General features: G+C 32.3%; 1 protein-coding gene across 1 annotated transcript; it reads right to left on the bottom strand.

Moving 5' to 3' along the window:
* Window positions 1-10,153: 10,153 nt before the first annotated feature.
* Window positions 10,154-11,511, bottom strand: LOC111385762 (probable carbohydrate esterase At4g34215). Its single transcript, XM_023010178.1, has 2 exons — window positions 10,731-11,511; window positions 10,154-10,638 (listed from the first exon to the last, which is right to left on the bottom strand). The coding sequence occupies exons 1-2, from the start codon at window positions 11,331-11,333 to the stop codon at window positions 10,441-10,443; spliced, it is 801 nt and encodes a 266-aa protein (XP_022865946.1). The 5' UTR covers window positions 11,334-11,511; the 3' UTR covers window positions 10,154-10,440.
* Between the last annotated feature and the right edge of the window lie 2,536 nt (window positions 11,512-14,047).

Below are 14,047 nucleotides of genomic sequence, written 5' to 3'. Positions count from 1 at the left end.
AACAACTTCATCGTCATGGAAATTGGACATCATAATCACATAAGATGCTATGGTAATAGAACATTACAATCACACTTTAACTCTCAATAACATATATGTTGGGATTTCAAATAAACAAAATAGGGCAATATGCCATGTTGAGAAGAGAGTATGCATTAGCTTGGTTTTCCTGCACAATTAATGTACTTAACATCTCAAATGCTCAATAATGTTCATCATATCTCGGATGAAAATTTCTTTTTTCGAAGGTGACAAACCATGCACTTCATAGTATAAACCAACACCCTTGGTAAAATAGCACGTTACTGTCACTTTTGTGGTGATAGACTGTCCTTGAATGTTTAATGGGTTGCTACAATGCAAGACTCCTCAATCAAGTTAATCTCTATTTTCTTTTGGTTTACTAGAGAACTTTTTTTTGGAGTCGGCCTTGTCTTCTTGAGCTTAATCGTGGCTCTAACTTGACATCGATTTTCTGGAGTGACTCTTCGTCAGTGACAATATTGATTTACGTTTTAATATTTTTATCCTGTGGGACATGCTTTTTCACATTGCCCTTCACATTATTTTTTTAATTTAGCACTTGAAAAGGACTATGCCATATTTTGTACGTATTAAAATCTGATTTTAATCTCATATAAAAGTCAACAATTAATTTAATTACAGACCTACAGTTTTTTAATCACACATTTCTTCAACTTTTATGAAAATCTCCAAATTTTTGTTTTGATCGGCTATGTTGTATTGGCAATTGAATGGTTATTTTTAAATCTCCGTTTTACACCGTGAACAATTTGAAACACTTTTAGAACATCAATTTTAATCTCATTAAGTTAATCATGCATACAAACCCAAAGTCCATGGTATACGAGTTCTTATGGAAGAGGAAATTGTGCGATATGGTCTATTAAGTGATACGACTGTCACAACAAAATATCAACAACATAATAGGGCACGTAATTTGTTCACTATTTCAACATATGCAAAGATTTTTCAATAATTTTAATATTTTCCGAAAGAAGCAATGCAACTAAAAAATAAAATAACCATTGCCAAGCGTTTTATATAATGTGATTTAACCGCACGTATACAGTGTCAAGTTTTGTAATAAAGTGTTGTAATTGAATTGTCGAACCCACAAGGATTGTTGTTTGATTCCTATTGAATACTATAATTATTTTAACTTCTACTTTATTTAGAAAACCAATTTTTGACTTGATAAGTTTATGCTAAATTAATATATTGTAAAAAGAAATGGCAATTCAAATAACTCAAGATGAAATATATAAAAATAATCTATGCAAGGAGGTCTAGGGAATGATGTTACCGCCCTATCAACAATGCCTTTTAATCTTAATGGTTAATTCTCTAAATTATTCTCAATTTATAGGCAAGAACCGTAAACTAATCCCATTCCCTCTCTCGAGTATCTAACCGAATTTATTTCTATATTCTAATGTCAATATCTCTATTCCATATTAGATCAATAAAAATTATGAAGCCCTTGGATCTTAATTGGAATTAAGCCTCAAAGAATTTGTATTTTCTCTCGAAATCCACGAAATCTAAGCTGTGTGATTCCTAAATCAAGATCAAATCTCCATCTCTCGAGTGCCGAAATTCAATACATCAATTCATTCAACCATTGATCAAGTGATTGAAAGCAATAAGCATGAATAACACAAATAAATACCGGAAAATTAGGTTACACCAACCCTAGATCTAAGAATTTAGTTCATGATAGATGGAAATAATATTCTAAATTATAGATAAACAAACATGAAGAAGAAGAGATTAGAAAGAAAAAACTCAGTTGATGCTTTGAATCTTCTTCCAATGATTATAGATCTTCCTCCTTGAATTTCTTGATCTCTTGTTTTTGCCTTGAGTTTTCTTTTTCAATGCCAGAAAAATCTCTCTTTCCTTGGTCTTTTTCGTGGTATTTATCTTTCCCAAAAGTTACAAGATGAGAAGGATTGGATCTAGGCCAAAAAATTTGCACTTTCCTCTCTTTCCCTTTCTTTTTCGTTGGGCGCCGTGGCACCGCAGCGCCTGGCTTGCTGAAATATTTTTTTAGTTTGTTTGTTGGGCGCCGTGGTGCCCAACTTTCTGTTGATTCTTTCTTTTCCTTGGGAGCCCAATTTCGACATCACGGCATCCATGAAGCTGCCTCTTCTTGTTTTATTCAATTTTTACGCTTCGTTGTCATGTCCTTTTCATTTGGTTCTCCTCATTTCACACTAGAATTTTATGATCTTCATTACGGCTTCATCACAACTCCAAAATATGGTGTTTCCTTAAAAGTTGTCTAAGCTACAAAACAACACGAATACACATATCAAAACGTTCAAAAGTGCTCAAGAACAAACCAAAAACTCGATTTACAGGCGTTAGTTTAATGATTGAATTACACTCATCAATCATATATATATATATATATGTCAAAATAAACTTGTATATGGTCATAAAATTTTAATTAAAAAAGAGTAAGAACCTAAAAGGTCCTTGTTAGCATAGTCAAAAAATGACTCGGGTGAGGTTCACATTAGTCTCAAGAATACATATATGGTTATTCCTGTCTAGTGGTGGCAAACAAGCCCATCAGCTCGAGCGATGCGTGGCACGACTTGAAAAAAGCTCGAGTCAAACTGTCACAAAGCTCGTTTATACAAACTAAGGCTTGGCCATGAGCCCAAATGCGGGTTTTCGTATATGGGCTCGTGTGGCCACACTATAAACAAAATTTTTTATGAAAACAATTCATAACTCAGGTATATTGTTTACACCAATTCAATTTTCTAGTCCGAAGTTTAAAAGTGCAAAAATCAAGTATTTATTTATTAATTAAAAATATTTTATTAATTAAACGTAATAAGGTCACAATTATAGAACTAATAGTTACAGATACAAAATTCTAGGTCACAATTTATTTATTAGTCACATATTATTAAATTAATTAGTTACAGATTATTTCGAGGTCACAAATAAATTTTTTTATAGATCACGAATTAGATCGATCGTCACAGATCTAAAAATTTATATGTCACATTTTATTTTGGTGGTCATAAATCTAAAAATTTATAGGTCACATATCTTCAAACTTGTTGATGATAGATAAATATTTGGTCACAAATGTTCACATAAGTAAAATAGTGGTCACAGACCACCACCACTAACACTCGCACCGCCACTGCCATCAGGGCCACTTGCGACCACCCTTACCCTATTTTCGTCGCCAAGGTCACATGATAATAGATAACTAAATAGTTGGTCACACTCGTCAAATAGTGGTCACAGACCACCACCACCACCACTATCGCACCATCATTGACGTCACAGGCACTTACAACCACCCTCACCATGTTATCGATGCTAACTCCAACACCAACAAAAACAAAAATCAAGGCAACCACAACCAACAACCACCACCTCTGTCACTAGAAACCACCACATCAGCCACCAACACACACACTAACAAATACCCGATTTGATGGAAAACCACCACGATCGTCGCAACCAAAAACACCAACAACACATAACCAACGTCTCCACTGCCAACACGACCACCTCTGTAAACCACACAATATCGCCGCACTACCATCCAAACACTATCACCACCACCACCATCCAGATCTGAACACACCATGTCACATCGCTACAACCATCACCAAAAGATCAATATTCACACCATTCAAATACTGACAGATTAATATTCACACGACAACGATCTAGAAGCCATCGCTTGAGAAGTCGGCACAAACCACCACCAAATCCAACAAGCTACAGCCATCGCCTCAAATTTCCACAAAGAAAAATATCCAAAATTCGCCATCAAGCAACGCTGCAAACACAGTGCAATCGCCAACAAAAACCAACCCAATCGTCAGATCCACCACCTGTACCGCCACTGCCTCAAATTTTCACAAAAAATCTCCAAAATCAGTCTTCGAGCAACGCCAATCTCAAAGACTGGCAGTAATGGTGATGTTGTTGCCAGATGGTCATGGTTAGTGTCGTCGTCGGATGATTGTTCTGGTGCCACTTTCTATTTCATAACCTATATAAGCATTGGTGCCCAGTAATGAAGACGGAGAGAGAGAGGGTGAATTGAAATGGTTAGGGTTGGGATTGGGGGAGATATTTAATTATCATATTCATCCTAGATTTGTGAATAGAAAAACTTCATACCAGTTTTTTACACTCTAAAATTAGAACACCGGGACGGTGCAATTTCCTCATTTTTTATTTGTAGATTAATGACATCTTATTTTGTAAAATTCAGCCACTTACATAATTACTTTTGTATCTTTTAAATTAATTTTGTTGTTTACAAATAAACAATCTCTTTTTTTTTTAGTATATTTGAGTAGAAATTAATAAAAAATAAAAAAAATGAAAGCCAGTGAATTGGATTGGCTCGACAAAGGCTCGAGCCAAAGCTTGGCCAAACCCTATTTTTAGGGGAGCTTGGCTCAAGCCCGAAAGACTCAAGCCTTTTTTGACTAATTGATACCGAGCCCCGAGTTTGAGCTTGCGAGTCAACTCGATTCAAGTCATCGCCACCACTACTCTGTTCACAAAAGTTCAATTTATTCAGTACTCAAAAAAAAAAAAAAAATTATACGAATAGAATTGTACAATTTTTTCCATTCATTTTTCTAATTAATAGGATTTTTAAATTATTATTGTCTATTTAAAATTATTCAATAAAGCGTAATAGAAACAAAATTACTTGAGATTATTAATGTGTGATGATATAGCCCCTATTTAACAGCCATTATTTGGAAACCTTTTTTTATCCACTCATTTTTAATCATACAGTCACACAATAAAATATTCTACATGTGCTACTATGGGTATGGCATAGTCGTAAAGTAGGAGTGTCTTCTACGAAGTATTCGAGGTTCGAATTTCCGTGATAGCTGGAAGGCAGCATTTAACTTAAAAGGTGGATGTACTATGGAGACAAAGTTATGGTAAGCTTTGTCATCCCTCCAGAGTTCCTATTTGCACATCGTAAAGAGAGGTCCGTATAGAGAAAAATTGCATCCCAAATATTTTGCCCAAGTGTGTATAAACTATGACCGTATCCGAATTTACCCGGGTGACAAACTAAGGGGGAAGACTGCCACTACTCAGGATAAGTCAAGCGAAGCTATGACACCTGAGTGACCAAATAAATAAATAAATAAAATATTCTATATGTAAACTTAAACGTTTTCCTACTTTTTTACTACACATTCTTCTAAAAACTATTCATAATATTTTTTTCTCAAATAGTGGCCACTAAACATGGGTTCAATGAATTTTATTTTTTCTTAAATCTTTTACTGAAAATGACATAGTGGTTGTACCATATAATTTTTGAAAAGTGATTTTTTTTTTGAGAATATGTATCAAAAAGTAGGGAACAATTATGTTGAAATGTGAAAATTATTTTTGAAGAATATGCAGTTAAAAATGAGTATCGAAAAGGTGATTTTTGAATAACCACATCCACAGTACTAATAGTAAAAAAAATCTCATTGAGAACAATTGACATTTAAACAATGTGTCTCAAGCTTGACTTGATAAAAATTTCGTGACTTCTCGTTTTGAGATTGTTAAGTTGACCAAGAGCCATTGAAAAAATTATTTATTAAAATTTAGCGACCGAGAGAAAAAATTATAAATAGTTTATAAACAGAAATAATGGTGGATTCCACGAAATATATAGATAATAATGAGTATTAAGTATAAATATATGGTTAAAACTAATATTTGAATTTTATTGAATCTATGAATCATTTATAAAATTATTATACAAATAGAGACTATGTAAATTAAAATATGAATAAATTTTTTTGGATGGACAACTTAAAAAGTATTGTTTAACTTTCACATGATTTCACTAGGTTGTCCCTCAACGCACGAGCCTCGGGATTTGCATACACTAATTATTTTTATTTTATTATTATTATTATTTTTTCTAGCTATACTAGTTCAACTCAATCAACACCTTTGCATATAAGATCTGATATACAGTAGTACAAATTGAATTTAAATAATTAAGTTTTTAGTATTGTTAAGAAAAATAAAATTTTCATGATCTCCATCCTTCATGAGAAATTGAATTTAGAAAATTAAGTTTTTAGTATTGTTAAGTGCTACATTGAAACCCGCAAGCGTACGATATCATTGTATAAATAATAGAAATAGTGAGGTTTGAGTATATCATTCCTACGAGGAATAATGTTTAAAATATAGTTCAACATTTAGTGTTAAATTCAAGTGAGTAGAGACAACAAAAGAGTAATTATATGGTTGTTTATACTACTTCTAATCTATACTAATAAAGTAAGTAATTTTTGATTTTATTGAATGTGAATGCTTGTATTGGATTTATGATTCATCCTATTTCCATCTATTTCAATTATTAATTAATAATCTAGTTAATTTCATATATTTTTGACAACCGATAACGCTAATATGTTAAATCCTCTTATCCAAGATACACCAACCTATAATTAACACAATATGATCATATTCGTGTACAATGCTGTTAGATAAAACATTAAAGTCAAAATACCTCAAACAAGTGTTATTTAGCTCCAACATCTAATAACGTAACTAACATAGCGGAGGCATAAGAAGAACGGGGATGCAGATTATGAGTCCCTAAAATTGAATAAAAACTAATATAAATTTATCTTAAGTTCCTGTAAATCTAAAAAGCAACATAAATATAAGTATTTGGTTGCTTTCCAACAAGTACTTGTTTAAAGTCCATAGCTCGATTCATGTTGTTTTAGGCTTTTCATGGTGGCTTGAAAAGGAATTCTCAACCCTACATTTTAGGCATCGGTTGTACTTCTCTGGTTCATCCTTAACTCTACTCATAATCACGTTTCTATTGTTGTCCCTACAACCAATTCCTCCTACTTCTGGCCTGCCTTTGTATCTTTTCCAATGATCCACTTGTTGAAAATCCTCAAAGTATGAGGGTTGTTTGATTGATTCTTCATGGTGAAGCTCTGCTACTTATCCTGCACTTCAAGACTATCTCATTAGTATCAAAATCTAGTATGACTCGACTTGTAGATAAGAATGCCCATCTAAAGATTATTGGTATCTGATATGTCTTTCTATATGCTAGATGATGAAGTCAACTGGAAAAATGAACTCTCCCACTTTGATAAGTATGGTGCCACTATTCTATAGAGGTGTTTCTGTGATTGTTCCACCAGCTAAAGGATAATAGATACCGCCTTATGATCTCCTAATCCAGTATCCTATGAAAAGACAAGGGAATTAAATTATTACTTGCTTTTGAATCAATCAAGCAATTTTTATGTTATGTAAATTTTCTATGAAGTAAGGTAAAGTAAAACTCCATGAATCTTTTAGTTTGGGAGGGATCGTGCACTGGATGGTCGAGCTCATTCTTCAGATAGTGCTATCATTTTATTAAATGATAATTTTTAAATCTCTGCTTTACTCTACTTGTTGAAACATTAATTTTAATCTCATTAAGTCAATCATATATATAAATCCGAAGTCCACGCTATACAAGTTCTTGCAGACAAAATTGTGAACAAGTTATACATCTTTTACCAAAAAAATAGGGCATGTAAAATGTTCACTATTTCAATATATGTAATTTGTTGAACAAAAGGTTTTTGATATCTTCGATATTTTTCGGAAGAAAAAAATGTCACTAAAAAACTAAGATAGCCAAAACAAAATGTTTCAAAATAAACTTGTATATAGTCACAAAAGACAATTTAATTTTAAAAAAAAAAGTATAAACCTTAAGTATCCTTGTTAGAATTGTCAGAATTGTCATAAAAGGACTCAAGCAAGGTTCACAAGAGTCTCAAACCTATAATATATATAAGGTGACTCGGCTCACTGCAGCTCAATTCCAGATTTAAGTTTATATGTGACAATGTGTGAAAATAAGTTGATGATGAGATTTGTATGGTACGAGAGCTAGCAAGGACAAGGATTCGTTGATCATGTAGGTAGGGCGAATGGCTAGGTCATGAGCAAAGAAGGTCAAAGAAGCCATGAGATTACTTGTTCAAGCTACAGTGGATGAAACATTTATCACAACAAAGCAAACGACAAGTTTCATATTAGATTTGGAAGACAGATTTCATATTAGATTTGGAAGACAGAACAAAAGGAATCAAAATGGTTCAAGTAGCAGAGGAGGGCGTTGAGGTGAAGACCTATGCGATCACATAGTCCCTTACTGAGACCAACATGGAGGCTGTTGTTTGGCCTATACAATTGCATTCATTACACTTATGTGACCGCATAGTAGAAATTGGAACATGAATTTTTCAAAATTTTACGTAATATTTTCTATTTTAGATAAAATCTTTTTTTTATGGTATCTTTTGATATCTTTAGACTTAAATTCAATTTTAATTAGGTTTTTATGAGTCACATATAAATAGAGCTCATTCTTTTCATTGTAAAACATACAATTTGAGAGATATTATTGCGAGACATATTTGTTTTCAACTCATTCTTCATTGAATTAATTTTTGAACTTAACAAGGATTAATTTCTTGTGACGTTCAACAATTCAATTAAGGTTCGTAAGTTTCGTGATCACACAGTGAAGATATTGTTTGCGATTGTCTTGGTTCTTTGATTCAATAATTTATTGGATCGAGTTTTTCCAAACGTTGATTATTGGCTTGCTTGGGTTTGATCTAATTCAACGTGGCTTCCATTGTTTCAATTGCTACGTGGGTTCACGTTAAGCGATGACCCAAATTACAGGTATCTAGCAGTGCATGTTCGTGGTCCAATCAATATCAATCAATTGTTTACGATCTAATGCCCATTGTCTTCTTTTGCCCATCCACATGCCATGTTAAGAAGAGAATGGGCATTGGCAAGTGTGCCAGTTTCCCTTTTATCACACACAAAAGATATGGCCGGGCATGAATTCAATAGCATAAACGTGTGCCAAGGATTAATTCTTATGTTTCGGGTTATTTATGAACTTGAAAATTTTGTAATCCATTTAGCAAAAAATTATAAATAATGTAAAAATTTAATTAAAATCAATTATTAATTTGAATTACATATTCAAGATTAGTGATCTTTATTATTAACACAATTTGTGGGGTGCGCTGCCATTCATCTTTATGAACCGATTTTAAATTTGTTAAATGAAACCTTAACTTTTACTTAGTAAATGAAACGTATGTCGGGCCATTTTTATTCTAGTCGATCTTTTCATCTGATTGGATTTTTAATAAGTTGATTATTAGCAAGGCATTTTCGTCGTATTCTCTTTTCTCATTTTCTTAAATATTTTTCTTATTACAAAGGTACTGTTTTCATAAACAAGTTATTATTATTATTATTATTATTATTATTATTATTATTATTATTATTATTATTATTATTATTATTATTATTTTACTAAGTAAAAACTGCAAAAGGAGCACCTTTTCACCAGAAATAATGTTTACATTGGAAATAAGGGTTTGGTTTACTTCGATTCTAAGATGAACAAAAGCCTCTTTTTACAGGATATAGGTCATATCATTTGTTACTCAAATGAACATCGAGCACGTAAGCCCATCAAAAGAGTGAATCAAATCTAATTTATTGTTGAGGAAAGTCCCTTTTGGGTGCATGAACATTTAGACGGTTGACACAATCTATTGTGGTGTTGTAATCTAAGTTCATAATCATTAATATATCTAGTTTTCATTCTACTTCAAATTTAAAACTTCCTAATTTAGTCATACATCAAAGCAAATGGTAAAAAATATGGAGATACATTGAATGGATATGGCTCCAACACGACATCGATATTTTTTCATTGAACACTTAAAATGGGCTATGCCTGTTTTTGTTAAATATTAAAATCTATTTTTGATCTCAATAAAAGTCAGTAATTAAATTTAGCAACCACAACTTTTCAACTATATATTTCATTAATTTTGATCAAAATGTACTAAAATATCATTTTAATCTAGACTGATAGGGGCAATGTTGTATTGGCAATTGAATGATAGTATTTAAATCTCTGTTTTACACCAGAAACAATATGAAATATTATCAAAACGTCAATCTCATTAAATTACTCATATATATAAATCCAAGGTCCATGGAATACGAGTTTTTATGGAAGGAATTATGGAAAATGGTCTATTAAGTGATACGACTGTTACACAAAATACCAACAAAACCATAATATGGCACGTAAAATGTTCACTAGTTTACTATATGTAATTTCTTGAACAAAAGGTTTTTCTGTATCTTTGAGATTTTGGAAGAGATAATGTTACTAAAAAACTAAAATAGTCAAAAGAAATATAATTCAAAATAAACTTTTATATGGTTACAAATGACTCGGAAAATTAATAAAAAAGAGTAAGAGCTTAAAGCGTCTTTGTTAGTGTAGTATAAAAATGGCTCGAGCAAGGTTCACACGAGTCTCAAGCGGAGGAAGGCATCCGCCAACATCTTCCCGAGACAGACTTGTGCTGAAGTTTTAAGGTGCACTCCATCTTCCATCAACTCCAGTCCTTTGGCATCTACACATGTGATGTTTGGAAGGTCAATTCCGAGCTGGGCCTTTCTTACTATGTCGATATATGGTCCTAGTGCTGATGCCAACGCCACCTATTTGGATAACCATAGTGTTTGGTGAAAATTCGCTAATTCTAATAGAGAAATAATAAACTGCATGTAATAAACTAGACGAATAAAATTACCTGAACAATTGGGAGGGTTGGGGAGGCTAAATCGGTGCGGATATCGATGAAAAATTCTTCCGATCGCATCTTATACAGTTCGGCATCCGATTTATTTATAGTATCATTCTCACCTTGGTACCATAGAAGTGCACGAATCTGCCCTCCATCTTGTAGCGCTGCCTCAGCCCTCTTTATGAGTCGATTATATAGTTTCGAGCCTCGTTTCCACTGCTCTATACTTGATCCACCGAAGGCGCAAGGGACTAAACCAATTACCCCTATGCTAGGATTTCGTCCCAGCAGTGAATTGGCAAACGCTAATCCAGGTCCCACCCCACAAGTTTTATTTGGATCCATGTCCTCATGTAGAGGTTCGTGTGCCTCCTCCCACATTAGCGTTGCGGTAAGCCGAAGGATCGTTGGCTTTGAACTACATTCAGGAGGGATAATATGATCCCAATTACGATTCTTCACACCTCCCCGGCCAGCCATGTTGCTTTGGCCCGCTAATATGAAGATATCCTTATGTTCGAAAGCGTGTGGAGACTGTTGAAATAAAAATACACAACTTATAAAACCACAGCAATGAGCCAAAATCATGAAGGTAGTGAAGGCAAACATTTTTTCAAAAATAATAGAAGTATCAAAGAAATGAAGGTCTGTCTTTGAGTTTCCACCGTTTCCAGCAACTAATCAGTGGCTTTTTAGCAAGTGCATGCAGCGATATTTATATGCAGAATATGCACACGTGAAGAATTCTAGTTCAATATTTAATTGTATCTAAATGATTGAAAATTAGGCAGATCATGGATCATACATGAGCCAAACAATCCATGTTTTCTTAAGTAGGCATGTACATGATTCTATCAACTCAAATCAGTGTTTTAGGAGCTAGTTTGGCGTATGTGATAAGTAAGAGCATATTACTTTTTAGATAACTGTTTATCTCAAATATTTTATATAGGCTATATTTTGGACAGAGTTGATATCTCAATAAAGCAAGAACAAAGAAGTCAAAACCCGATGGGTTTAGGTGGAGGCAGCCCTTATCAAAATTTGATGGTATTCTCACTAAATTTTTTTTTATAAATAACTAAGAAGCCCTTATTTTGCATTAAACATAAAATGCATGATCACAAAAAAACAATTTCCATTTTTTATTATTTTTTATTTTTTTTTAATTTGGCATGTGGACTAGAAAGAGGCCTTCAAACTTGTGTTTGAATCACATGACAATGGAAATTCCATATTATCAAACGATTGAGCTATTTTTCTATGTATACTTTATTGAAAGTTCGAATTTTTCAAACTTTGAGAAATGTAAATAATATGATGTTTTACTTCTATCGAAAAACTTGGGGCAAGTGTGTAATATGTACAAGATAACAACTAAAATCACTATTATAGTTATTCTGGCAGATGTCAATTCAATAGTACATAGCAAGTTTGGAAAATTGATGGCCAAATAATAATTAAAATCACTATTATAGTTATTCTGGCATATGTCAATTTAATAATTTATCGCAAGTTTGGAAAATTCATAGCAACCTCTATCGACGCCCTTTATTTTCTTGTCGTAGTCATGCTCATCGTTCTCATGCTCCTTATCGACATACACCATACAAGACATCTCCTGGGTTCAAGGTCACTTTCAACTGCCAGAATAACTATAAAAGTGAATTTAGTTATTATTTGGCCATCAATTTTCCAAACTTGCTATGAATTATTGAATTGACATATGCTAGAATAACTATAATAGTGATTTTAGTTGTTATCTTGTACATATTACACACTTGCTCCCTGTATTTCGATAGAGGTAAAACATTGAATTATTTACATATCTCAAAGTTCGAAAAATTCGAACTTTCAATAATGCATACATAAAAACATAGCACAATCATGTTGATAATATGGAATATACATTGTCATGTGATTCAAACACAGGTTTGAACTTTCTAGTCCACATACCAAATTAAAAAACAAAAAAATTAGTAAATTGTTGATTGTTAATACTCACTTTATGTTTAATGCTAAATAAACATTTCGTATTTATTTTTATTTTTAGTTTATTTTTTTTAACAAAAATACCGTCAAAATCTAATAAGGGCTATTAGGCTTCCATGGTTTCTTTGTTGTTGCTTTATTGAGATATCAACTCTCTCCAAAGTATAACTTATACGAAAAAATTGAGATGAATAGTTATCTAAAAAGTAATATGCTCTTACTTATTAAATATGCCAAACTAGCTCCTAAAACATTGATTGGAGTTTATTGAATCATGTACATGCCATCTTAAGAAAACGTGGATTGTTTGGCACATGTATGGTCCATGATCTGCCCAATTTTCAACCATTTAGCCACAATTAAAACCTTGAAATAGAATTCTTCACGTGTGCTTGTATCGTCCATGATCTGCCTAATTTTCAATAATTTACACTCAATTAAACTTTGAAATTGAATTCTTCACGTGTGCTATTTAGCTTCTACTGTAAGTGTAGTTGAGTGGGACGTGATTATTTGGCCATCAATTTGCCAAAATTGCCATGAGTTATTGAATTGAAATCTACCAGAATAACTATAATAGTGATTTTAGTTATTATTTGGCCATCAATTTCCAAACTTGCTATGAATTGTTGAATTGACATATGCTAGAATAACTATAAGGCTAATTATATTACCATTACAAATTTTAATTACTACACCACATTATAATTATACCACAATTAAAATATATTTTAATAAATACACCACAATAAATTTACAATTATAATCCTAATTTAATAAAACGAAGAATTGAAAAAAGAGCATAATTTAATATTGTAGTGTACTTATCACCAATATTAATCCTCATTTTCTCAACCTTTCCCCTCATTTATTTCACGACAATTGAAAACAGAAGATCGGTGAAGAACACAATGCTATAATAAACTGAATTTATGTCACAAATAATTAATATGTCTGACAGGATCCTTTGGAGTTGTCAGTAATTTGTTTATGTTACCATTTTTATTTGAAATATGAATTTTTAATGTATTCGGAATTTCATTTTTTTAAGCTTGGAAGTCTACTTTGAAAACACTTTTAAGTGGAAATTAAGAAATTTTATCGACAACGACCTTATAATTTCTCAATAATTCATCGAACACTTTTAAACCCAACTTGAGGAAGCATTTATGACATATTTTTGATAAATTGGACATGTTTCATAATTGAATTAATAGACATAAATTTTATATTCGATTTATTCATACTTGATCAGTAGTAAAGTATTGCGTATAATCGTATTTATTGAAGTCGTCATCATTTTCCTAACATTTAGGACAAATAAAATTGAA

Source organism: Olea europaea, unplaced genomic scaffold (genome assembly GCF_002742605.1).
Source record: "Olea europaea var. sylvestris unplaced genomic scaffold, O_europaea_v1 scaffold327, whole genome shotgun sequence".
NCBI lineage: Eukaryota > Viridiplantae > Streptophyta > Magnoliopsida > Lamiales > Oleaceae > Olea > Olea europaea.
The sequence above is the reverse complement of the archived record's forward strand: the minus strand, read 5'-3'. Positions and strand labels throughout refer to the sequence as shown.

Coding starts and splice junctions, on each gene's coding strand:
- LOC111385762 (XM_023010178.1), bottom strand. CDS start 11,333: ATGTTTGCCTTCACTACCTTCATGATTTTGGCTCATTGCTGTGGTTTT. Junction 10,639..10,730: donor CAACCCTCCCAATTGTTCAG/GTAATTTTATTC, acceptor TTATCCAAATAG/GTGGCGTTGGCATCAGCACT.